Raw genomic sequence first — 26,884 nt, 5'->3', positions numbered from 1 at the left:
TAGGGATCTAGAGGTATGTGGAGACCACAGCAGTAGTAACAAGAAGGAAAAAGCACTTTAATCTTGCTTGAACAACATCCTGTTACAAGGATCACAGGTTCACACTAAACCAAGACCAGAGAACTGCCACACACAAGAAAGAATATCACTTTATTTTAAAAAATAATAATTTAGCTCAAACACAAACAGGATTGCAGAGGGTTGATTGAAGCAGGAAGAACAATATTTACGCACAGAATTTAAAACAGACCAATCCCATTCTCTTGTAGATGATACTTTCAGTGCCCTTCCCTGTCCACAGCTCTACTTCAGGTCCTCACCTGCACATAAAGGAATCCTGACTCCTAGGGCTCTTGGTAACAAGGCAGAGGAGAAACAGTGTGTGCCACACACAAAATGCTATTCCTATCTCCAGAGCCTCCATGGAAGATCCAAAAAGCCAGAAGAGCAACACCAGCATCTAAACCAACGTGCAGTACAAAGGGAACAACTTGCACTCCTCCCTGGAAGTCTACCTACCCATGCCCCATTCCCAGCGTCCTGGCCAAGTGCTTCCACCCACACTTGAATTCATGCCCCCACCCACAGGTGCTGTACACAGAGGTGTGCACACAGGCCTCTGCAATACTCCCCCCACCCCCTGCCCCTTTCTCATCCAGACCTGCTGATCTTTCACCTGTCTCCATGCCTGCGTGCCGCACATTTCTTGGCACAGCAGCAGTTTGTTTCACAGTGATGGGATGTGCCCTGGAACGCACTGAGCCACTACTGAAATTTCTTCTCTTCTGTGAAGTGGCCTTTCATGCAATTGCCATTCTGATACACAGGACTGGCACCTTTCCTTCTGCACCACATCACAGATTTGTAGAGGATGAATCCAATACTGGCCAGACACAAGAAGAGAAGAGCCAAGATGTCCAGGCAGAAGTACTCATATAAGGAGAGGTCATAGACAGCAGGGCGAAGATACGGTGCCCCATCATGACGAAGGATGTACTCCAGCCAATACACTGTCCTATTGAGAGCATGCATTGGTCTGTCCAGGTGCAGAGCTGAGATGAGTTTGGCTGCTTTTCTGTAGCTGCAAGGGAAGAAGACAAGAAGTTATCCTCCTGACTGGAGTTTCATAGCTGAGAAGTGGTCTGAGGTGTCCAGTGGTGCTTTCAAGTCCCAAATGATACCTTGGGAGAGTGGCAAATTTCCTCCATGATACTCTTCATATATGCCTCTGAAAGCCACTCTGATGGCAATCATTAGCCATGGCAGCAAAAGCCAGAGTGTATTTTACTTTGTGTTTTGTTAACAAGACTGGCACTTCAGCTCCCAAGTACCTGTTCAGTGGGTTCATGTGGATTGTTGCTTTCTGAGGGGAGTTTACACCCAAAGCCCTCACCCAGCATCAAGCAACAGTTGCAGACTTGATGACCAGCCAAATCCTTCAAGGTACCAAGATGCAACACCTACTGACAGTGTAAGTTGTTGAGAGCTCATAATAGGTAACGAAGGAAGGGAAAAAAAAAAAAAAAAAATCAAGCTCTTGGACAGCATTTCAAACATTAGCAGTTGCATGTGTCCTGTTAGAATGTGGGAGCCCTGTGTCACTGTGTTGCAGCAGATCTAGGAAAGGGCAGAGCATCTGATTGTCAGAAGGAACAGATGGAATATTACCTGCAGTCCACTCTCTACACTAACTGTTTCTACAGAAAGCTGTTTGGACAAGACTAGGGAGATCCCAATGTGAGGCTGTGATCTCACTTTCCCTGATGACAGGCTGGCATTAAAAGGAGAAGAGGTTTGTGCCTCAGCATCTCATAAAGCTTTCTAAGAAAATTACAGTCGAACAGGACTAGATCACGCTCTCCAACAGCAGATGCTGGAGTATCTCCTCCTGGACCGCATCTCAGCATTTCAAGGCATGTCTGTCCAGTTGAGCAATGCTTGCAACTCTGCTTGGTCAAGAAGCCACCACAGGCTGTGTAGGAGTCAACACAAAGACACACTGGTCCCTACATACAGTCTGCACCAAGGAAGAGCCTGATGTTTCTGGATGCCTCACCTGGGGTCAGAGATAACGGTGACAACAGCCTGGTAAAGATCCTCTTCTTTTACTCTGCTCCAGTCCATGAGGATACCCATGCCCTTCGCCTGCACTCTGGTCATAATGTCAAACTGGTCCCCATAGAAAGGAAATCCCACCACTGGCACACCGTGATAAATTGCCTCAAATACACCATTCATCCCACAGTGGCTAACGAAAGCTTTCACGTTGGGATGGCCTGCAAGCAAAGAAATGGCAGGAGGTCAGTGCCTTCCATGCTGAAACAGGGCTACCGGTGGCTTCCTCAACACACAGTGTTGATGTATGTTTAGGGAAAACCAGGCATGCTGAGCAGAGAGGATGTTACCCTTTGGGAACACATCTGGTTTTTGGCAGCCCGAAACTTGCCAAGTAGCACCTGGAGGAGGAGGGAGATAGGGCCAAGATGCAGCTTCAAGCAGATGTTAGATGAGGACCATGTTTTGTACAGGTCAGACTTGCAACAAGCAACAGACTCAGACCCACACAGGTGCTGTTGTCCTTGTATGCCTTTGCTGTGGTTTGGGCTAAACTCCAGGGATGTTGATAGCGACGCACACACACACACACAGAGCCCAGCCTTACCTAACAGGTCATTCTGGGGCAGCCACCCCATCATCAGTGTATTCTCACCCAGGTTTCTTGGCTTCTGCCCAAAGTATCTATGGGAGGAGATAAAGGAGGGGAAAAAATGGAAAAGAAACACACAAAGAACAATTATAAATTCAATCAGATCAAGAGATGGAAAGCAAATTCTGTGCTTTGAGATGAATCATCCCTCAACATTGATTTTCATCCAACTTGAGTTAGAAGGAATTCCATTCCCTTCTCACCTCCACACCACCCTCTGCGGGAGGCGTGCGAATGCGCCAGCCATCTTCTCCACCAAATCGCTTGGAAGAGCTCGGATCCCGATGCCAAAGGAGACAACAACAACACCCACATCTGCTGCTTCCACCCAGAGACGCAGACCCTGCAGGCAAAACACACAGAGCTGCCCTGAAGTCTTGTTGGAGAAAGGCCCTTCCCACTGTTGCCTCTGCCAGTAGAAAGTTGTCTATGGAGAGAATAAAGCCAAATCCACCTGGAGCACAAAACTGCATGGTTTTCACCAGGCAGCAAACTCTAAAACCGCTATAATTTCTGCACCCAGCCAGACAGAAATTCAGAAATTACTTGAGCACCTGCTGGACTTGGGAGCTTGCAGGGAGGTGTCCAAAACTTGCATTTCATAGTATTACCTCCTGCTTTGGAGGTAACACAATTAGTCTTTGGCAAGGAGAGCTCTGAAAACATAGGGTCCACATAGGAGCAGCCAGAGCAGAGAAAAAAATTGGAGTAAAAAGAGGAAGGCTATTTTCCATCACCACTAAGGCAGGAGGCCTGTCAAGAGTCTCTAGCTGTAGGCTGATACAACAGATGAAACATCATGCAGGCAGAGTCAGGTATAACATCTTGCTGGAGATCCCCCACAAACTCTGTAATCTCAAAGTGTCCTGGAGGTGGCACAAGGTTTTGCCATCTTGCCAGGAGACCTACCCATCCTTGATAGCTAATTGCAGGTAGCAGATTTAGTTTTTGGTCACTAGGCAGAAAGGTAGCTACAGCTCCAGCAAAAAACACAGTTGTTTGTCCTTCACTTAGAGGCTACCTGTAATGCTATGTAAACAGTTGTGTATCTAGAACAGAGTCCATACTTTTTTCAACCAGGGCCAGAAGGCTGCAGGGAGAAGAAATCAGCCACCACAGCTGCTGTGGAGCAAACACAGCCTATTCCCTTTTATGTCAGGCTCAGCTGAGCCTATTTCTCATTATGGATTTTGTCCTGCTTCAAGTTTCCCATGTATCACAGTCAGGAGCATTTTAGAGAAGTTTCATAAAATCTGCCTTTGAATACAAATACTTCCTTGAAATATACACTGTAGAAGTACACGAAGGGCAAAAAAAAAAAGTTCTTCATGTTATTAGAGGAGAAAAATAGGATGATTAATTCAGAATATCTTAATAATAGTAGTCTACAGGTTGGAGTATCATAGTACAGAAGAAGTTACAAAGCACATTTTAGTGTTATTCTCTGGGGATATTTGTCCTTTGTTGTATGCTTCAGGGGCTCAACCTATCTTTGCAGAAATGCTTAAAAAGCCCTAAAACAACACAACAACCAAGAACCAAAAAGTTTTCAACTAAGGGATTTTGGTTCCTTCATTCTCTTGAGTTTCACATCCTTTGAGCAATACAACCACCAAAACTGCTAAAGAAGAGAAAGTGCTAGTTTTACTTTTCTAAATAAAAGTTCAATGACTCATAAAACAGATGCTTACATTATTCATTATAATTGGGACTTAACATCTGACTTTCAGAAACAGCATTAAAGTTGCTAGAGAAGCATGGTTGACCACCAAGAGTTCTCACCATCTCTCAAACATGTATCTCTATTTCACTGAGTCCTAATTAGAAGAACTCACAATCAGAGTGTTTCAAATATGAGGAAATAAACACCTCAATTACATAACTCTGCTCCAGTTCAGATGGGAGATTCCTTAAGCTACACCTAGACCTACAGAGGCCCTCTCTTCTGCTGGCATACCTGGACACAGACATTCCTACCTACTAGCATGACAGCCACTGCCTAACTGCAGGGCTCCGGACTTATCTCCATCATTCTTCCCTTAGGTGCCTTGGGATCAGTTCTGGAAGCTGTGAAGCATATGAGTAATGCCCCAGCAAACAACTCCCTTCTTTATAAGACAGGTGTGTACGTGGCCAGATTAGACCAAGCCAGTGTTTTGCAAGAGCTGTGAGGCAGCCACTCTGACACAGCTTTTGAAGCACCCTATGTGTGTTGCATTACCTGCATGCCGTGCCACATGGGAAAGGGTGATGTGCAGCCATACACATCTGGAGAACTTCTGTTCTAAAGCACCTGACCTCACTTTTTCCTTTTAACTAGAAAATATTGACACCCAAAAAATTGTCTCTATTAAAGCTGCCATCAGAGATCTTGACAGGCCTCTAATAATTTGAAACTTGAATATTACCTCATTTTCAGTCCCTTAGTTGGGACACCAGGACAACCTGAGTGCCCAAGTGTCATTATCTGGGTCTATTTCCCTTCATTATTTGTATAAGTTGTAAGGTGATGGGAGGAATGGCAGACAGGTCCTGCTCTGTTCCAATATTGTCTTCAGTTGAAGGCTTTAAGAGCTTGTCCCTCTGAACTTATTACTGGGGATAGTGAGGTACAGGCCAGAGAAAGCCTCTGGGATGTCTGGGGAGTTTTCCCTCAGGCTGGACCTTGAGAAAAAGGGGATGACACACTTTGTTTTGTACACTTTGGGATTCCACATTGAATTTGATGAGGGAACAAGCACACCTCTTCTTTATGGATTCTTAAGACTACAAGCTCGAGGGCAGAAACGCCCTGCAAGAAATAGGATTAAGGAGGAAATTCTGGATTGACATAAATCAGTGATGAAGCAATGAAGACTAATTGTTCTTCCCATTTCCGCTTCAAATATAGGAACAAACAAGCTACACATGACCAAGTCCCAGGGGCAACACTGCCCATTTAGGACTTCCACACACCATTTTACATGGACAGTGAAGCTAAATCAGGGTGGACAACTTAATTCTACATCCTCCCTGCAACCTCACAGTCCTCAGTGCTCCCTGTCTCCCTGCTGCACCAAGGCACCAAACCACAGCAGCTTTCCAGACTTCTGGGGTGTTAGAGACTTTACAAGGCTCTTCAAAAGCAGATTTGCACTTAGTAACTCCCCAGGTTAACGTGCAATTGCAGCTCAAAGCTTTCCTGCACTTACCACTGGGAGGGGCTTTGCAGGCTCAGCAAGGATCCCTCCTGTGAAAATGACATGGGGGAGTGTTGGGCGGGGAAAGTCCAGCACCACATCATTACAGAGGAAGAAGAGGCTAGTTCCATGGACAAGGTCCAACATGGATGTCTTTGGCTCCACACTGTGCTTCTCCATGAGACGTTCAAACTTGGGCAGGATGACCAGCTTTGTGGCCACACGAGTGATCATGTAGACCAGGAGATTCCAAGTCCTACCAAAGAAGCCCATCCTGTCTGTCATCAGGGAGTTGAACTCAGGGACATAGGCAATGGGGGAAGTTGCACCAATCTCCGCTGGAAACCAGAAACCAGTGGAGATCACAGCATATTTGACCTGGAGAATGTGGGCCAGGATAAAGCCACACATCTCATTGGGGTCCACCAACAGCAGGTCAAAGTGTTCATGCTGGAGTTTCTGCAGAAGGGTAGAGTTTCCCAGCACTAGGTCACAGTTTTCCAGGTACTTCTCCAAAAAGGAAAACATCTCCAGAGAGGTCATCTTCCCTTGGAAGACACGCTTTATCTTCTCCTGCACCCAGGTATCTGCACTCTCTGTGCTGAAGATACCCCAGTACCTCTGCATGCGGAAGCTGGGCAGGTAGGTTTCCAGATCCCGACCCTCATGAAGAAGTAGCACGGGGTCATGGCCCCGGTCAGTCAGTGCCTCTGCCACTCGCATGAAGACTCGCAAGTGGCTGTCAAAGACTATGGTGGGCATGATCAGCACCTTGGCACAGTAAGATGGCTCCGGACTGAATGCAGCCACTAGGAAGAGAAGAGCAGCAGGGCATGGTAGCAGCTTCATCATCTTCATCGCTGCAAGGAGAGAAACATGCCATTAATGTAGTATGAAATGCTCTGTCATGTACTTGGGCAACTAGCAACTGGGATCATACCTACAAGCCAGACAGTCATGAGCTGGGAGAGGAGAGCAGTCTGGAGTTCATCCCCAGGAAAACAAACAAACAAACAAACGAACAACCACCAACAAAAAACAATAAAGGAAAAAAAAAAAGTCAGATATCAGGGTGTATTCAGGGGAGTTTTCCAGAAATTCAAAACCTCTCTGTGCTCCTAAGGCTCAAAAACTAGCAGACTGACTTGCAGAAGGTTAGAGAGGGAGAGCAGCTCAGGAGCTCTGCAGGGTCACAGCACCAGCACACCACTCGCTGCTCAATCCCCGGTTACCGCTACAGAACCAGCATAGCTGGATTTCATTTCTATTTCTGCCCAGCCAGAATGGCTGGTTCCCTCTGAGCCCTTGATGTCTGTGCAAGCTTGCTGGGAGGCCTGCAAAGCCCGATAGGAATGCTGAGAGGCACGCTCCGGCTTTGGCCCTCACAACACTGGCAAGCCACCTTGCACAGCACAGACAGGGCAGGAGTGAGCCCAGGCCACAGCAGGACTCTCCAAGAGGAACTGCAATCCCAGACAGCGCAGCAGGGGTCTGGATGGAGAGCTGCTCTGCTACAGATCAGCTGTGAGAGGATGGGGAGGCTCAGGGGAAAGGGCTGGGAAGGGAAAGCAAGCACCAGGATACTGATGCACTGGCAGAAGGCAAACCCAGAAAGCAGCCCCAGAGATAATGTGCAACACCCATGGCACACTGACGCCCCTTAGTCACACTCCTACAGCTGTCATCCCATTCCCGGTCTGGTGAAACACCCAGCATTTCTGTTGTGTAAGGGATGTTGCTACATCACTGGAAGCGAACGCGCCTCACCCACACCTTACATTATTTTGGGAGAATTACATGATAATTATTTGGGAACAGTCAGAAGCAGAGCCATGTCCTGAGGACCCAGTTCAGACATGCTAGGAAGGGGCAGGGGGAGGGGAAGAAATTACAATGGGGACAATTATAAGTGGATTTTGGATGGCCTCACACGCTAAACCCCAGGGGGGCTGCTGGGATGTGGTAGAGCAGAATTTGGTCCAAGATTTTCTGCCAGCCTCTCCACTATTGCTTGATCAATTAAGAGGCAGGAAAGAAAGTCACGGATAAGATCCCGCTAAATACAATCTTCAGACTCCCCTCAGCAGCTGGATATCTCTGGGCCGAGACAGTGCATGTAGGTGTGGACAGGGGAGAATAAAAGCACCATACTCTTCCCCCACCACCATTGATTTCCTGGCCCATGTGGGCATGGACATGGGAAAGAAACAGAGCAGCAGCTGGCTGAGACCCTACCCTGTTTCAACGGCAACTTCTACTGGGGCTTGGACTGCTACCCTTCCCACCCAGGGACAACTGAGTGGCTGTGCCTGCAGGAGCGATGAGAAACACGAGATACCAAGGGGGTGGTTGGACCCACAGAACAAGAGCTCCAGGAGATCGGAGACAAAGGTGATGGGCTGGAGAGAAGAGAGCAGAAGCCCTGCAAGGAAGGTAAGGATCTGCCCAGGATCCTTCCTTCCTCCCTGCCAGCAGGAACAGGCTGGCTCATGCTGGCAGCGCTGACCACCAGGGAGCTACAGCCCATGAAGCTGGTCTAGTTCTCAGCTTACTTGAGAGGCCCAAAGGGGATTTATCCTGCTCAACACTGAGGAAGGTAAAGCATTTGGCTATGACATTGCACAGCAGATCCAGGGTGCGTGCAGCTTCCAGGGGACAGAGGGAGGGGTGGCAGCCCCATACTGCTGGCCGCCTCCAGGACAGTGGGATCTCAGGACAGGCTCCATAACAAGAACAGGTATAGGCTTGTTCTGGGGCACCTGGTGGGTCATACACACATAAGTGTGATGAGAAGAACAGAAGAGGTGGTTTTATATGTGGAGCGTTTTCTCATTGGGCAATGGAAAAGGTGAAGAAACAGTCCAGGTGAAAGGAATAGTTATTTGAAGGAAAAAAACCTGTTACCCATTTTCAGCAAGGACCATGTCCTGCTATGGACATATGTGCCAGCCACTGCTGAGACCCTCAGCTCTGCCAGGACCCTCTGGGGGCTATCAAAATCCAAATGACAAGCAAGGGGTCAATCTCAGCCCTCAGGCCAGGGAAAGAGGCTGACACAGGAGACTTGCAGACTGGTCTTGGCTGCTTCATCCCTTCCAACATCAGGAGCAATCCCTAAAGGTGCTGGCTCAGGAACCCCTTCTCCCTGCCCAGGCAACAAGGGAGGCTGTAAATCTTCCTAAGGGGTGGGAAGATGCCAGGCTGAAGGAAGGGACCTTTTTTCCTACCCCAGCTCAATCCCACCAGAGCTGATCTCTGCTCTGTCCGTGCCTAGATAGGCACCCTGGTCATAGCTCCTGCCCTAGATCTGTGCTGGATACATCAAGCAGGCTTTCAACCAGGCACATCCCTGCCTTTTAGTGTTTCTGAGATATAATGAAGGCCTAACTACCAGCTCAAAGGGCAGCACTCTGCTGGCTCCATCCCTTGTTCAGCAACTAGTCACCGTTAGGATCTCGGGCTGAGAGCAAAGGGGAAAGAAGATCTAAACCTTATGCATACAAGGGCTAGATGAGGGAAAGCTCAAAATCCACCTGCTCACCTCCTCACTTTTCCTCTTACCAACACTGAACATGCAGGTACAACTGCCCCACGAGCTTTGCAGCAGGATCCTCCAGCAAGGGCAGGTGCTGTAGCCAGTGCAGCGCCAGCCGCAGCGTGGGCACTGGCTGCAGCCCAGCCCTCTGGCTACAGGAGCTCAGCTGCCTGCACCCACTGCCGAGCTGCAGGCAGGTGGTCTTCAAGAAACATCCAAATAGTTGGGCATAGGAACAGGATTCTGTGGGGAGGTGAATTCACAGCCTGCACCTCGGCAGAGGTGCAAAATCCAAGTATATGTGACAGATCCCACACCCAATCCGAGAGCAGACAGAACCACCTCCTCATTTGTGGTCTGAAGTCCTGGGCTAGGGGCTAAATCAGATAAATATTGCAAGAAATAGCACTGCCACTGAAAGAAGGCGGCTTGTAAATGGACAACATACCCTTCCCTGTTGTCATGAGAAGCGCTCAGTAAGGCCATGAAAACTGGCCTATTTACACAGAGCAATCCCTCTAACACCACAATTAACACTGTCAGAAGTCAACATTCAAGAAAACCATTAAAAAAGCCCATGCCACGGAGGCTTGAAGCTTCACCACTGCAGCACATAAGGCAGAGCAGGCATCTCAGTAAGAGCCAGAACCAGAGCCTGCTGTAGTAGGGGTGGGCAGGTAGAAGCCCTCACGTGGCTGCCACTGCAGGCAGCAGGATCCCTGCCTGCACTGCTTGTCTGGCCATCATCAGCTGCTGGGAGTTTGCTTTCAGAGGCACAGAAAAGCACTGAAATTGAAATGGGAGGCAGCAGAAAGGGTGCAGAGAGAAAACATCCCTCAAACTCCCCTGAGAAACCTCTTACTGGGCTGAAAATCTGTCCCTTGATTTTGCCCTATTTAACATGTTTGACAGGGTATGATTTTGACATCAGTGTAAGATTACATCCATTTAACTTGAGTGAAGTAACTGAACAGCTACAGCTCTAAAGATAGATGTTTCTTTAATTCAGGTGCCTTTTACTAGCTTGAAGTACTAAAAATTCTTGACAGCCAGCAGTCTAAGCAGAGAAGCCCACGAAGAAAAGGCTGCGAACAGACCCCCTTGCAAGGACCCCACCCTCTGCATCTCTCCCTCTCCTCCAGTACTTTGTATTCCCTAGTTCCTGCCAAGGACTAGGAAACATGTATCCATGGGGCTGAATTATTTCCTCTACTGCATCCTAGTGCCTATCAAGCTCTTGCTCACAGTAAGAAGTGTTTTCACTGCAAACTTCTCAAGAGTTAGCAAAGCAGCACAATTCATTTGAAGCCAAACAGAAAAGGCATCTTCACTTGAATGCTCAAAACTCTTCCTGGACTAAGAAACCAAAGTTTGCCTCATCTGTTACGCATGTTCCAGAAAAAACAGGGCCATCTGCTACCATCAAGTTGATGGCAGCTAACCCAGCTGTGGCTAATTTATGGAAGCCAAAACTCCATGCAAGCAGTCAGGTATGCAGCTCCGACAGCAATTCTGCCGCTGCAGGAAGATGTCGCACTACAAGTAGGAGCTGCCCAGGGGAACTTCTAGTAAAAACCTACAGGATACAATGCTGTATAAAGTACAGTTAATAAAGCATATGTTGAAGCAGGACAGTCTAACCATCAATGACATCCAACCCAGTTCTTGGTGGGCTTCTGTGCTCTGGTTTATCACAGACTTCTGCTTTACCAGAGTCACCTGGGTAAATAACACTAACACTACAATACTAATATTAGTATTATGGTATGCTAAGATTAGTATTACAGTATACTAATACTAGTATTAGTATTTTAGTATAGAAAACAATGAGCAAGAAAAAACCCTCTCCTTCAACTATAAGCCTCCCCAGGCAGCCTACAGCCTTGAGTTTTTTAAAATATTGTTCACACACAGAGTGAATAGTGCACAGATGGTCCGCTCAAAACAGCGTACCTTTCTAGCATTTTTCTTTCAACATCTTCATGGCGGCCCACAAGAAACACAGAGAATGAAGAAAGCCCAGATCCCCAAAAGACCAAAGGGAACAACCACAGCAGTGATCAGGTCAGCATCAGAATAACTCACACTTTGCATCACACTAGGTGCTACTGGTTCCACACAATGGCATCAGAAGCGCTCTGCTCATCCTCATCCGTTTTGGACAAAGATTGATGTCCAAATCAATCCCCAAGTCCCCAGTCAGTTCCAAACTTTTGGGGCCTTGGGCCCATCTTCAACATCCTTCCTGGCTCATTGGCGTTTTACAGAGGAAGCTCTAGAGGCAAGGCAGGAATCTGTGGGGCAGCAGGAAGTTGGCAGTCCATAGGTCACAGCCAGGGTACTAAAGAAAACAGTGGTCCATAACAACCAAGAAGAGAAATAAAGATCTGTATCTCAGCTTGTCAAGGCATTTGAAACTACACACACCTTCAAGAAATGGAGCTGGGGGATGGTGTCAAACACCACACATTTGCTTCCCCACCCGGCCTCTCATCATACATTAAATCTGCCTAGGTGGTAAGTGAGATTCCCCCCACTCCATATCCACAGGCTTCCTGGTTGTCTTCTGAAAAGGACAGAGATGGTTTGTGACGCCATAGTGCTCTGCAACAGCAAGTTCTTCTGGATGGCCTTTTCCCCTCGCTTGCAACACGGTTGCAAGACAGAAGCAGCTGATGTGAGGCTGTGCTCCTTGTGAGAGGTCTCAGGTCTGCAGTGTGGAAGCACTTAAGAACATTATTTGTAATCCCTGGATGCAAGAGACAGAAAGGCTTGGGGCCATTTCCAAATATTCATGTGAGCCATAGACCTTGAAGTGAAAGCACATGACAGTTCAATGCACATTTTGGTCTTAAGAAGGTGTTATGTCTGTATGACAGCCAAGTTGAACAAGTTCTTGAGACTGCAAAGAAAACTGGATAGATACAAGTGCACCAAACTTTAGAGAAGCGGTCAAGAGGGGTGGGTGGGCACGAGAGTCTTCCACTTACTGCCCTACATTTCATCCTCTTTCTGCAGAGAAGCACCACATTAAAAGAAAAGTCATTAAACACCCCAGAAGGTTGTGAAACCTTGTGTAGGAAGCACTGGGGATTGATAAAGTCCTGACAGACTAGTCTGATCACATTTGACAGAATTACAGTAGAGAAGCTAGAGATGAGTCTTATCTTCAATAAAACAATTGACGCCCTCACGTAAAAAGGAAAAAAACAACCAAACCAAACAGCTCCCTGGCTCCGAGCACACCAGAGGAATGTGACCTGGCTGAGCTGCCATAAACAAAGGCTGAGGAGGGATACACCGGGAGAGAAGGCAGAACAAGGAGAGCGAAGACACTCCTGAGATCTAATCTCATAGAGGAAGATGAAGCAAGTTACACAAAAGCGCTTTGAACGTTTGTTCAGGTGCCAAGGCTCTGATCCTGCACAGTTAAGCAGATGCTTAACTCGTGCCCTTCAGTAGCCCCGTTGAAGCCACCCAGGCTGCTCACACGCGTCCTGGCAGAGCCAGGCCCAAGCTGACAGCTGAGAACTCACACTGTTGCCTTCGCTCCTTCCAGCAGCAGAGGAGCACTCCGGTGCCTCTACCGAGAGCTCAGACCGCTCAGCCCAGCCCTTCAGCGCACCCCACAGCGCGACCGGCAGCCGCGCAGGACCCGCGGGTGCCACCGTCGCCCGCGCCCACAGTTCATACCGGCGGGCCAGCCCGCCCGCGCAGACCACCGGCCCCGCTGCCGCCGCCAGCGCCGCGGGGGGGGGTGTGTGTAGAAGGACACCCCCCCGCCCTGCACGGCCGCCGGCCAGGACGGCCCCCGGCGGGGCAGACGCCGCAGCCCTCGGACGTGCTCGCACCGGCGGCGGCGGGGCGCTCCCAGGGCTGGTCGTGGGCGCCCCGACGGGGAGGCAGCGCCGCGCCTGCGGGGCCGAGAGCCGCCCCGGCGGGACGGGGAACGAGGAGCACCGGCCGCAGCTGCTCCCGTGCCGGCTCCTCCGGCACCGCCCGCCCCGGGCCCCCCCCCGCCGCGCCCGCCCCGCCGGTAGCAGTGCCGGCACCCACCTGCAGCGCGTCCCGCTGTGGAGCGCGGCCCGAGTCGCGGCGCTGCGAGAGGAGCAGCCGCCGCCCGCCCGCCTTCCCCTTTCAGGCCGGGCGGCGGCGGGCGCGGGCGGGGCCGGGCGGGGCAGCCCCGGCCCAGGGGCCGCACCCACGGGCCGAGCCGGGCCGCGGCGGGCGCTCGGCGGCCCGGAGGCGGGGCGAGAAAGTCGGCGGTGGGGACCCGGAGAGCCGCCCCCCCGCTGGGGCAGCGCCCGGCAGCTCCCGCTCGGCCAGCGCGTCAAAAGGGCGGCCAAGCAGCTCCCCAGGGACGCGCAGGGCCGGGCCCCCTCCGCGGGCTCCCCGAGAGGATGGGGCAGGGGGCTGCACACGCCGCGGTCAGGACAGCAGAATGAATGGACGGCGCATCGGGGCACGGGGACGCTGGTGTTCCAGGGCACGCATACGGGTACAGCACGTGCCAGAGGGGGATGTCCTGTCAGTCCGGTTCCAGCATTAACCACAGCTGAACCTGCCCCACTGATCCCCAGGGAAGCTAGGCTCAAGTGCTCCACGAGGCGTTTCCTTTACACCGGGACAGCAGCACAGAGCAGAGATGTAGTTAAGGCTGCCAAGCAGCTGCAAAAGCTTGTGAAGGGAGCAGTTTTTCCTTAGGAAGGCCAAGCACATGGAAGCTTTGAGTCTCACAAAACATTTCCCCCTCAGTGCTTGCTCAGTCTAGTGCTGATCTCCATCAAGGCTGGCATTCTTTGCATCTGCTGCTGAAACTACAGATAGTGCTACACGTTCTCGTAGAACATCACATTCGAGGTGGAAGGCTGTGGCAGTCAGCCTTGGTTACAGAGCAACTGACAGCCCCGTGCGCCTGGCGATTAATTCATCCCAACCTTTCCATTGAGGCATAGCACAAGGGGTAAAAATAAGCATTACAGCACACAAGACCTCCACCAGGCCCTACCTGTTACCAAATTTCCTTTCCCTGCACCGGGGAAGAGGAAGAAATCTAAGGGGAAACAGAAATTACTTCTTTTAACTAGGTATATACATAATTTTTCAGTTATGCCTATGGCTACTTATTCCCACAGGCTGTTGCTACCTAAGTGATATTGCCAGCTGCCATACAGCTAACTTGGTAGCAATATTTGAGAAGAGCTAACCAGATATTCTGGTGGCAAGGGACTCAAGCAGCCTCAGTTTGTCTCAGTATAAGCAAATATTCTCCTAGAGTTTCATCCAAATTTCTTGCAGAATCACTTGACAGCCAGCTGCACAGGCCACCTTTCACTTCTGAAGGGTTGTTGCATGCACAAGTGTGTAACTATGGAGATAAAAAGTGGTTGTAGACAGATGTAGAGACAGTGCTACCTCACCCCCAGCACTGATACCCTCCCTTTTCCCACCTGCTATTCCACACCTTTAACTACCAGGTCCACTCAGATTACAAAGGCAGCAATCTTTATTTTCCAACACATTAAAATTCTCATACTTAAAATACCCCCGAAACACAAGTTTTTAAAAAAATTTAAGAGTTCCAAATGTAAGTTCCTGATAAACAGAAGAGGGCAAATGAGAAATCACACAAGCAAGATAATGTTCAAATCACCAGACAGAAAACACTCTTCCCACCCTCCTTTGGCCTCTAACCTTTAATTCCTTGTAATAACCGTGGTTTCCTGGGCCCCTCTGCACTGTAACCTAGAATCCAGGCACCAGAGTGATTGTGCAAGTCAGAGGGGAAGTCCTGAAAAATGCTCATTGGAACAAGTTGCAGCTCATGTATATGGGGGTGGCTCATCAAGTCTCATCCAACCCTCAATTAGGTGACACTGCTTTGCACACAAATGTAGCTTCTTGTAACAACAAGGCTCTTCTCACTGTCACCCTTTGGGGAGGGAATGGAAACATGAAAATCAGGCCCTGTATAACCTTTCAGTGGCTGGCAGTTTCATGAGATGGGGTCAGCAGTTCTCACAGCCCACTACCCCGTTTCCCAAACATGCACTACCGCTGTTCAATTGATACTAGCTATGGGCTCAGCAGACTGCTCCACCAACTAAAATTAAATTAAATTAACCCACCTAACAGGGGAAAAAAAGTAGCTGGGACAACCATTTTCCACCAGGTGCAAGTTACACCAGAAATAAGGAGGCAGTCACGCAACTGGACCCCTCAACAACAGTAGGCCATTACATTATCTCAGTTGCTCATGAAATCTCAGTTTAGGCTGCAAGTTACTGAATTTGTTTGAAATTTCCCATACCAAACATGTACTTGTAGCTAACACTTCAAACCTTACAGCACCAGGGTTTACCTGCCTCAGTGCTATGGGAAAACTGGCATTTTTCTTCTTGAGAGGGATTTAACAGATGGAAAACAGCTCAAAGAGCAACTGATCCAACCCAGAAATTTAAGGCATTAATGATACATTCATCTTGACTCCTAACAAGCTGCATGGCACATTGCTGGGAGTAAGCATAAGCTGGCATGTTTTCTGTTGAAAGAACAAGGAGCAATGCCACACTGCAGTCAGAGCCTCTGAAACAAAAACACAGAAAAAGCAGAGCTCGGTAGAAAAGAGGGCTTTTATCTCCTCTGCCTCCTTACCCATTCCCACTGAGCCAAACATCATAACCTCCACGCAGTCAAGAGTTTCTGCACATCTCCACTCCATTCCCAATGAAAGTGTTATCAAGAGTGCCACAACAGTACCAGAGACCTTGGTCTTTCCAATAAAAGCCCCCAACTTGCAACTGCAAGCAATACAGTTATTCGACTAAGGTTATTCAGACTCTGCTTCTTTAAGTACTCTGGTTAGTGGCCTCAACAGGAGTGGAAGGAAGAGGAAGGTAGGAATTTATTGCAAGGTGAAACCATAAAAGAAGGAAACAGTAAAGAGGAACCCTGCGACTGTGAACTTGAAATGTCAGGTGGGGATTACAGCCAGAGGGTTCAAATCAGTTGTTGCTCTTACAGTAACTAGGTCAAAGGCAAGTTACAATACTTGCCATTTCACAGGTATCTGAGGCTGAAAAAGAAGTGGGAGGTTAAGATACAGGAAAATGATTTCTCTTTCTTCTACCAGATGGGCCGGAAACTGAAGTGAAAAATCCCTGCCAGCCTTTTAAAATAAGACTGTAGAAAATTTAAGTCTTGGAGGTTACCCTAGTGGTGCCACTAACACCAGCTCAAGGATGGCTCCAAAAGAAGGGCCTAAACCAGAATTAGAAGTAAAAGGGGGAAACATCCAACCACTCTCCCATATCCCCACGCTGGAGCTGCCGGCCCCACAATGGGCTTGGGGAGGTAGCATTCCAGGCAGGGTTGACATCCATAATGTCCACATGCCCATCCAAGCCATTCTGGTGAGCAGGTGGTTTATGAATTCTAAAGGAAACATTCTCAGTCACTTTCAAACTTGACGGAATTGACTTGGGTCGATATAGTGCCCCCACGGTAGCTGCCTCGTTTTTTCTTTGTCTTCTCATGGCGGAAAGATTTGCCTTTAGTGAATTTCAGGATATTGTTAGCCTTCTCACCCCAGTCACCAGCTGCTCCTTTCTGTGAAGGATGAAGGGGGAGAAGAAAAAAATGCAGGTCAGTACCCAAGAGAGTAAAGGCGAGGCTTTGCACTTCATCCTACCCAGCAAACAGCAGTACAATAACACTGAAGCTGATTCCACTCTCCCACACACCCCCTGCCAGTGCTCACACACTTCCTAACAGCACCTCCTGGTGGAAAAAGTTCCCACCAAAAAGGCTGCCCACAGGCACACCAAGGCTGCTCTGCTGACATGTATTTGCAGACGCCTAGTGTTACCACTCTGGGCACTACCTAGCCCTACCTTTGCTTCAAATGAGTTATCAGCAACACGGGCATCCACCTCAATCTCTTCTTCCCTTACGCGGCGGAATGGAGAGGCTGCCTGTTAAAGAAGATGAGATACAGTAAGCACATACAGGCACATGATATTCCCTTAGTGACAACCTCCTTCCCTCCTTGCTCTGCAAATAAGGAGCGCTGTTCACATCACCTCAATCTTTAAGTGTTTCTCAGATTCATAATTCTTTCCCTTCTTCAGATCAGGCAGCTCAAGGATGCTCCTGTGCAAGCATATCCAATCAACCTTTGCCAGAATAATATTATGCACGTATGTGCACTCCCTAGGGTTCTCCAGACAAGGTTCAAGTGCTTGAGGATGGAGCAAAAATACAAATAATTCTGTGGGCCCAGCCTCCCCCCAAAACAAGCCTACTTCATGAGGCAGAGATGCCTCTCCCACCAGTCACCACCGTCCACCCTCACTCACCCGTTTCACCTTGGGAACGGTGTGTGGTGTTTTAGCTTTGATCTTTGCCTTTTTACTGTGTGGTGTCTCTGGCTCCTGAACATCTTCCCTCTTCTGTTTCTTCCTGATCATGCCTGTTAGATGTACAACAGTAAAACTTCAAAGGTAGTAACTGCAGTATTGGGAAAGGTAATGGCATCCCTCCCCCAGAATGCAAACCCAGTGTTGACACAGGTGTGAGAATCAGGCCCTGCATTACCACACCCAGAAAGCAGACTGCTGTAACAGACACTAATAGCCATTCTGGCTCAGCAAAGATTTTGTCATCCTATCCTAACGGGTAAAGTCAATTTTGTGGAATAGGGTACCTCTATATTAATGATTTAGTGCACTTGACAAAGTTCTGTCGGTTAAAATTCGCCAGTTCTTGGAGTCGCACAGTATGCATTTGCACACATCACTCGAGCATTCAAAGCTGTTCTCCTGGAGGAATAAAGATTGAGATTGTGCACTGGAGCATCGTCACCTGTGGTGTCCCACTCACAAGGTCCTCCAGCAGTCTGCCTTGCTGTCACTAACAATCTCGTGCATGCACAGATGGCAATTGGCAACAACTGTACAGAAATGTACTTCATGTTACCACAAATTCATTGCCAGCAGATACAAACTACAGACAAAAAGCATCACACCAAATTAAAAACTAACCATTCCCTCTCAGTACTGCACCAGATGGCATAATCTAATAGCACACAGAGATTAGACTGAATATTGTTTAGGAAAGGCTCCTATTCATGCTTAGCTCAGTAACATTGCCTGACAGACCCACTTCCCAGACTGCAGATACCTCCATTGACTTTTCCAGTCTCTTCTTCAGAGCTGCTTTCACTGCTGCCACCAGCTGGCTTAGATTTCAGGTTGTTTGCTGCTGGTATGGATGCTTTTGCTTTCTCTTTGGAGGCAGTGGTCTTAGAACTGTTCTGTGCTCCTTTCCCTGCTTTTTTGGGCTTCTCATCCTCTTCGCTGGAACTATCAGATGAGCTGCTGCTACTACTAGAAGCAGCTGTCTTCTTCCCCACAGCTGCTTTTGCTGCCCCTGTAGATTTGCTGGCTTGTTTCACTGCTGGCTTCTTTTCTTCTTCACTGCTTGAGCTATCAGAGTCAGAAGTGCCTGCTTTGGGAGCTGGGGTGGAAGGTTTGGACACCGGCTTACCCACTTTGCCAGCTAATTTAGCCAAAGTGCTTTTCTTTTTCTCATCCTCAGAGCTGCTGGAGCTGCTATCTGAATCAGAGCTACTTTGTGCTTTCTTTGTGGCAGCTGGTGACTTCTTTGTTGCAGGGGTTGCTGCTTTAGTTGGGGGCTTCACAGGAGCCTTCTTGTCAGAGCTATCAGAATCTAGAATAGAAAAGAAAAATCAAGGCTAAGCCCCATTCCTTAACATGAAGCTAACGTACAGATTCAATGTTGATATGCAGTGCACTTCATTAGCTGCTTGAAACAACACTGCAATGGGTATTCCTGTCCAACTACACCCTCATACCCTGCCTAGAAACACAGAGGTCTGAGTAAGCACAACATGCATGTGGAAATTCTCCTTTCCTCCCACCCCAATACCTGAGCTGTCTGAGGAGGAACTGGAGTCTTTCTTTGCTTGTCCAGGCTTGACAGCTACTTTTGCTGGTTTGGAAGTATTCTTTATCACAGGTTGTTTAGCTGAGAGCTTACTCCCTACCTTCTTCTTGTCATCCTCAGAGCTAGAATCTAAACAAAAAAAAAAAAAAAAAGGATGTTCTTTAAGTTAATAAGCCTCTGGTGCAAGTTACTTTAGTAATAACATGTATATAACTCACGGGGAAGTGAAAATCAAAACAGGTTGTGGCCCAAGGCTGAGCCACTAGATAACTGGCAATAAGCAGCATTTGATGAACACTGGAATGGTCAGGGGACAGCATTCATCCTTCCATATATCTTCTTTGTTGGGAGGAAGTAGAAACAAACAGTTTAAGTTCTTCACTAATGCATGCAGAAGGAAGCAGGTATTTCGAGAGGAGTACAAAATAAGGGACTGGAGAAAGTACAGGTATCACCAAGAACTCAGGGAGAATAAACATCAAGAAAAGAAGTTATGTGGTAAAGATCAAAGAAGAGGCAAAAATTAGGAGATAAAATTGGCAAAGCATGAAAGCTGAGACAGCAACAGCACAGTGTCTCATTCTAGGTTTCTATTTTCTGTATCAGATGTGTTTAGCAGCAGTCTGAGGATGGACTGGAGACTCCTGCATACAAATATGCCTTTGCATCATGTGTCACAGCAATCTGGAATGCTAAGCCAGATCTATTCCAACATTTCTGAACACTTTAATAACACTAATCAAAACCTTGTCCATTTGTGAGAAACTAGACAACAAAACCAGAAATCACACAAACCCTGCCACTTGTTGAAGGATCACACAGTCCAGTGCTAGCTGTCTGCAGACAGATAGGCAGCTGCCACCTACAGTCCCTGCTGTGGCACCAGAGATGTTGAGATACACAACAGAAGCACCGTGAACTAGTACATGGGAAATACAGCATTGCAAACCTTAAACCTGATCAACAGGAGATACAAAGCACACTGCCCCCATTTCTAGGGTCACATTAGGAGAAGGCCTCTTTTGAGTCTATTTTGAACTTGGTATGGCAGTAACATTTTTTATTGTGGAAATTTCTCCCAAACACAATGGGATAATAGAAACCAAAAATCTTAAGACACAGATCCTCAAAAAAAGTATAACCATTAACCTTCTCAGAGAAACCCAATACACATGATGCCCCACTCTTTCCATCTAGCAACATGCAGACCTTCCTGCACTTGCCAATGCTCTCACTGATGTCTCATGGTCAGACTCCTCTCTGCATAGCAGGCTGCCATTTTTCAATTTCACATCTTGTTAGCTATGGAGACTGTGAAGCTTTTGAGCTCATACGCTAAGGATCTTAGCAGATACACCACTATACAGCAACCTGACCAATAAAGACATTAACACAAAAAAATCAGAACTTTATTTCGTGAATTACCTGAGTCACTGTCAGAACTTGATTCAGCCTTCTTGGTAGTCACAGCTTTGTTTTGGGGGCCACGGATTGTTTTAGCTGCTACTGCTTTGCCTGCAAAAGCAAGTTTAAAATTAACAGGCCACATCCACACCAAACCATTGTCCCAAGATCCAAACCTTTCCAGATGTGAAAAAGCTCCCTTTCTCAGTGCACCAGCCATTCAGTCAGCACACCAGAAGTCAATCAAGGACCAGTCTTATTCCTGCTATACTAGATTCTGATGACTTTTCAAACTAACACGTGCAAAGTAATCCAACCTGCACAGTTTGGATCCACAGGTTGTACAGAGCGTTGTTTGGGGTGCCTTCAAATTATTCAGAAGCTTCCAGAGAAGCAAATAGAAACACAGACCAAAGTCAACTGGCTTTTTCAAGAAAACCAAAATACTGTGCACACCATGTAGTACTTCCTCTGCAGCCTCCTCTTCTCACAACATACCTGCTCCGCCCTTTGGGGGCACCTGCTCTGCCTCATCACTACTGTCTGAAGAGTCACTGCTCTCAGCCTTTTTTGTAGGGGCCTTGGCAAGGCCCTTCTTTGTCTGCGTAGCTTGAGGAGGCGGCACAGCACTGTATTGACCTATGAAGGGAGACACAGCATTCAGATGCCCGCATGATAATGCGAGCGGCACCAGACATGTTTGTTGTAGTTAGAGTAAAGCACTTCTGCTATTTGGTTCCATTTATTCCCCTTCTGTATCTACAACTAAAGGTATTAGCTTATAATTTGAAAGGTTACACCCACCCTAGTGCTACCTCCCTTCTACTGTGAGTTTAGCTCTCCTCTCAAGGTTCCGCTGACTCAATCATCTCTGCAGAAGTTTTCTCTGCACTTTTAGAAGAATGTGACCTTGTGCCGCCAAACTTTTCCAGAAAAAATAGAGATGTCAATTGTTGATTGTTTTTGTTTGTTGCCTTCTCAAATCCTCTGGTTAGAGAATCAGACTGAGTTTCCATGCTTGATCCTCCACTCAGATCAGCTCTCTACTGGAATCCTAAAAGCACTATACTATATTGAGCAGAGGCCCATTTAACCCAACTGCTGGACTGCAACTGCACAGCCCTGGATACTTCACAAAAAACTTTAAAAAGCTTAAATTGCTTCAGTTAAAGAATAACCAAACCAGTGACAAATTACTTCCCAAATCCTGGCAGACAGGAAATCTGCAGGAAGAACATACTTAAAGGCTCCCTGAATAGAGGACATGCAGCAAACCAAGCAGAACCTGTCAGAACCTCTCACTCCACACACCCCTCACTGAGGGAGGAGCTGAATTCTAAACTTAGCTTACCACCACCAGCATCACCTGGAAACTTGTGTGCAGCAAGACCTGCCTGTGCCCTGCACACACTTCTCCCAGGACAGCGGGACTAACAAAAGCATCCCCACACACAGCAGCAATGGTATTTAGTACTTACCAGACTTCAGCTTTTGTTTTGCAGGTGGCTTTTCACTGTCTGAGCTGTCAGATGAGTCCTCACTACTGGAACTTTCCTTGGCACGTTTGTTTTTCCCTGGACATGCTTGAGTGGCTGCAGGTTTCGGCAGAGGTGATTTCTTGGGAACAGCCTTATCACAAGAAGAAAAGAAATACACAAAGAGGAAGTTACAGGAATCTTGCGGGGACAACTGGATGTGGTTTATTTAACTCTTCACCTCACTTAAGAGAGCAAATTTTGAAGACAAAGGGAGAGAGATTAACAAAGACTCTCATGCAGATTTTAGGAAACACATGAACATCATGATTTTTCTGGCTACTCTGCTATTGTTTTCTGCCACGTGAATCCCTAACGAGGAGCTCCTCTGACTAAGGGGCACAGAACTGACTGAAATGGTAGCAACTGTCACTTGACTAAACACAACTATGATTCTTTTTGTGTTGCACAAAACATTTTTAAACATTCCCTAGTGGAAAACTCAAAGTTACAGACAGCTAAGCACAAAAGCGTCACGTAAAAGTGAACATATAATGGAGACTACAATATGGTTATGACACAACGAGATGTTTTCCTGTAAAAGGAGCAGAGGAAGCGGTAAGGAGGTATTAAAGAAGAAAGCCAGTGCATAGAGAGGTGCTAACACACATAATCCCACTGTATAAAGGAAAAGGAGGTATGAGAGCCAAAAATACTGTGCCCAGCATCTGTATAGTCTGTGCCTTTGTCTACACATTTCATGAAGCCTGCAAGACAGAGATACACCCAGTTTTACTAGACTTCTACAGTGTTCATTAAGTTTTTCATGGTCTAATTTACCTTCTTTGGTGCAGTCTTTTCCTCATCAGAATCTTCACTACTGCTGCTACTGCTTGCTGCTTTTCCATTGACCACCTTGGTGGCTGCCTGGGCAGCTTTACTTCCTTTTGAGATAAGTAAAAAGAGACTTTAGAAAATATGCTATGGTAGGTGAGGGGTAATTACATTCAGCATAAAGTATCATAGAGAGAAAAGAAACACAGGAAGCCAACAGGGCTGATTAAAGCCGTACTGCAAAACTGTTGTTTTATCCTACTGCAAGCTCAGAGGAAGTTTTCAGAAAACTGTCCTTTCTAGCTCATCGGAAGTTCCAGGACTAAAGGCTAAGTAAAGATCTTCTCTGCTTTCTGAGGGAAAGACACTGGCAAAAGCACAACTTAAGGTTACTGATTACAGCTATTTATGCAAGCAATGCAGCATTTGGGAACCAGATGTTTTATTTGCAATCAGTTCTTCACCTCTTCCATGTCAGAAGCAGACTGGACTGGAGCGCAAATGGCAGTGACAGCAGATTTTCAGACTGCTATATTAATATATATGCCTTTGTGTGCAGGTACAGCCCCCATCACTCCTCCCCTGTCTTTATTGGTTTTGTGCTTTGACTCATGATACACAATAAGAGGTACCCGATTTAGGTGTTGTTGGTTTTGGTGGCTGTTTCTTTGGTGCTTCTTCATCTGAGCTGCTTGAGTCAGAGCTGGAACTTTCTGCTTTCTTCTGAGGCTGGATTTTGGTTCCAGCTGGCTTCACCACAGGTTTTGCGCCTTTCTAAACAGCAGGAGAGAAAACTAATTAGCCCTTTTAGCCATGAAAAGAAAAAAGGAGGCTAATAAGTGAGACACACATATACAGAGTATAAACAGACATCTTTCAAAGAGGTTACCATTTTGACTTGGAACCACCACTCTGCCTAATGGTTAGGGCCTGAAAATCCCTGGATAACGATTTTGCTCTGGGAAACCTCCCAGCAGCCCATGGGAGACTTCCTTTGCACCCCAGTCTCCAGTTCTGCATCCTCAAAATGGGGTGGCTCTCGGGCTGGCACTGTTCTCTTCCTTCTCCAGATCACACTAGTTTGAAGACTGAAAATACTGACTGGGCAACTCTGGCTGGTCTCCTCTAGTGTACACTGACTGCAAGATTCCTCCCCCCCATCACTTATCAAGACTATGACTGCAGCAAAAAGAAGGAAAGAGAAGATTGTCTCTTTATATATACACATATGTAAAAAAAAAGATCAGATTTATTTTAGCAATTGTAAATAAATCTTTCTCTGCAAAAAAGTAAGCCCTGGCAGACTTAGGATAAAAAGAAGGAACAGACTAGAATATGAAACAAAGTGAGTGCTGGACATGAAATTAATTTTTCATGGGACCTGTCCAAATGGCACACCACCCACTACAGAAAGGTATTCTTACATTGTACCTGCAGCAGTCTAGGCACTTCATAGTTCAGGAAAGGTGAGTCCAATTTCAGAGAGAATTCTGCTCGTCAAATTTGCTACTATCCATCACTGTCAAACACGCATTAAAGATGCTGGAAAGAAAAGCTGACCTTTGCTGGCTTCTTCTCCTCCTCCGAGTCTGAATCATCACTAGAGTCCTCACTGCTGCTCTCTGCCTTCTTGGCTGGAGGAACTGTTTTTGACTTGGGCACAGCTGCTGCTTTAGCTGCAAATAAGGGACAGCACACATTGATGATATGTGAATCCACAACTTTCATGAACCTGTATCCTGCAGTAGTATGTATCAAGGCAAAAGGATATTCTAAAGTCATTAAACCATGACTGAGGTTCATCACTGACTGTTTCTTGAGCAGGGTGTGGCAGAAGACTCCAAAATGGGTAGGCAACAAGATAAAACCCACTCTAGATATTATCTTTGTCACATACACACTGAAGAGCAGATTTCTATCACCAAAAAGGACACCCCACAAAGAAAGTGTCCCCACAAACCGAGTTAACATTAACTGGGTCTGCACACCTTCCAGCTTAAAAAACCCGCTGAAAAAGCAGACTTCCAAACAGAACCACCGTAACATTGTGTTAAAGTTCCAGACACTTTGCTTAACACGTTTTAGCCAAATCTGCCCCTTCCTGGTTACTGACTGCTTTTTAATAACGTGGAGCAAAAGAAATAATTTTGCCTCAAATTACATTTGCAGCTGTCCTTATCAAATAAAAATCAGATCTAGGTTCAAATTCAGCTTTATGATGGCTCAGTTGAAGACCAGTTTTCTTTCCGTGTCTCTCCCACAAGCCTACTGCTATATATAGACAAACTTGCATACACTGTGATTAAGACAAGGTGTAAGAACAATTCCAGATAAAAAGGGAAAAATACAGCTCATCGCATACCAAAGAGCAGGGAAAGGACGTATTTATTCATAACACTAGGACACAGGCTTGAGATAAAGGATGGTAGCAACCTCACACAAGCAGCAGGTGAGCAAGGATGCTTGGCATTTCTCTGGAACTCGAGGATACACTGTACAACTGCCCTGCATCAAACAGGTCACGGTGCCCACCAATACAGAGGAGCCTGATAAATCCTAGCCACGCAGTTTCGTCAAATTATGCATATTTTAACAAATGTGAAAGCACTTATAAAACCTGAATCAGTTTTCCTACAACAGCAAGATAGGAAACCATCCTTTAAAGCTCTCAGTGAAACTTGAGAGTCCCTGGAAAATAGCACAGAAAACAAATCATGAGGTAGCTACCTCCCATGAAGAGAGTACCAGCCCAATCTACATGCACTCAAAACCAAATTTCACTCAATATTTAAATCAACACACAGGTCGAATGTGCTGAAGAAAGCAGTAGTAACTCTGACAAGATGTCCTATCAGTGAGTGTTTGGAAAGCAGAACCTCAATATAGACAAAGAAATTAAGGTGCTATTTAAACAGCCCCTTCAAAACTCAATACAGCCCAATGCCTTCACCAGTCTCAGCCAAAAGAGACAAACTGAATGACTAAAACCTTCTAGCAGACACAAACCCTGATGTACTTAAATTATAACTGGATGAAGAGATCATCCCTTCGCTAGGATGAACATACCTTACATGCCACGGGCAAAAGACCTGCCGCAAACAAGATCAATCGATACAAACCTAGTCTCTGAGAGCTGCTGAAGGCCCTCAAATGAGTCGCTGAAGCTGAGCTCTATATCCGGGTGAGGAGCCCGTGTCCAACACAACCCTGGCCTGCCTGAAGGCTGCTCACAAACCCCACCTGGTTTCTTGGCCGGGGGGGTCTCGTCCTCCTCGCTGGAGCTGTCATCGCTGCTGGAGGCCGGCTTCCTCTTCGCCTGGGGGCCGTTGGGAACGAGCTTTCTCTTCTTGGCCGCTGGAGACCTACAGGGAGAAAGGCTGAGCCGGGGACTACGAGGCGAGGGCCGGACGGCGGCTGGTGCCGGAGGGAGCCCGGCAGCGCGATAGAGCTTCCCTCGCCCCCGGGCCCGGTAAGCGCGGCCCCCGCCGCCGGAGGGGCACTTACTTCAGCCAGTAACTGAAGATGTCCAGGAGGGAGGCTGCGTTGGGGTCCTGCTCCTTCTAAACCAAGAGAGAGGCCGCGTCAGGCAGGCAGGCAGGCAGGCAGGCAGGCAGGCAAGCACCCAGCCCCCCCCGGGCCGCCCCCCCCGCTTACCGCCGCCGCCTCCCTGGCGAAGGCGCGCGCGGCGCCCTCGAAGCGGTTCTCGCGCAGGAAGGCGAGCACGAAGGGGAAGAGGTCGCTGGGCACCGCGCGCCACTCCGCCATGCTGCCCCGCCGCCACGTG

General features: G+C 47.6%; 2 protein-coding genes across 4 annotated transcripts; both read right to left on the bottom strand.

The window, feature by feature from the left end:
• Window positions 1-765: 765 nt before the first annotated feature.
• On the bottom strand, window positions 766-7,174 carry LOC141925622 (2-hydroxyacylsphingosine 1-beta-galactosyltransferase-like). The gene is made up of 5 exons (XM_074830033.1): window positions 5,899-7,174; window positions 2,911-3,050; window positions 2,663-2,739; window positions 2,057-2,276; window positions 766-1,081 (listed from the first exon to the last, which is right to left on the bottom strand). Exons 1-5 carry the CDS (start codon window positions 6,742-6,744, stop codon window positions 766-768), a joined length of 1,599 nt encoding a protein of 532 aa, XP_074686134.1. The 5' UTR covers window positions 6,745-7,174.
• A 7,735-nt stretch (window positions 7,175-14,909) lies between these two features.
• On the bottom strand, window positions 14,910-26,881 carry NOLC1 (nucleolar and coiled-body phosphoprotein 1). 3 transcript variants are annotated; one of them, XM_074830760.1, is made up of 14 exons: window positions 26,755-26,881; window positions 26,605-26,660; window positions 26,341-26,462; window positions 24,661-24,776; window positions 23,733-23,874; window positions 23,107-23,210; window positions 22,270-22,420; window positions 21,290-21,430; window positions 20,813-20,902; window positions 19,370-19,516; window positions 18,602-19,150; window positions 17,779-17,891; window positions 17,314-17,394; window positions 14,910-17,029 (listed from the first exon to the last, which is right to left on the bottom strand). In XM_074830760.1, the coding sequence occupies exons 1-14, from the start codon at window positions 26,863-26,865 to the stop codon at window positions 16,871-16,873; spliced, it is 2,082 nt and encodes a 693-aa protein (XP_074686861.1). In that variant the 5' UTR covers window positions 26,866-26,881; the 3' UTR covers window positions 14,910-16,870. The 3 variants fall into 3 exon arrangements, 2 of the variants coding, with proteins under 2 accessions (XP_074686861.1, XP_074686862.1); XM_074830761.1 differs by lacking the exon at window positions 21,290-21,430; XR_012623990.1 differs by lacking the exons at window positions 14,910-17,029; window positions 17,314-17,394 and adding an exon at window positions 18,126-18,240 and having other exon boundaries at window positions 17,877-17,891.
• Between the last annotated feature and the right edge of the window lie 3 nt (window positions 26,882-26,884).

The sequence above is a fragment of the Strix aluco genome, chromosome 7, assembly GCF_031877795.1.
Source record: "Strix aluco isolate bStrAlu1 chromosome 7, bStrAlu1.hap1, whole genome shotgun sequence".
In the NCBI taxonomy this organism is placed as follows: Eukaryota; Metazoa; Chordata; class Aves; order Strigiformes; family Strigidae; genus Strix; species Strix aluco.
The sequence above is the reverse complement of the archived record's forward strand: the minus strand, read 5'-3'. Positions and strand labels throughout refer to the sequence as shown.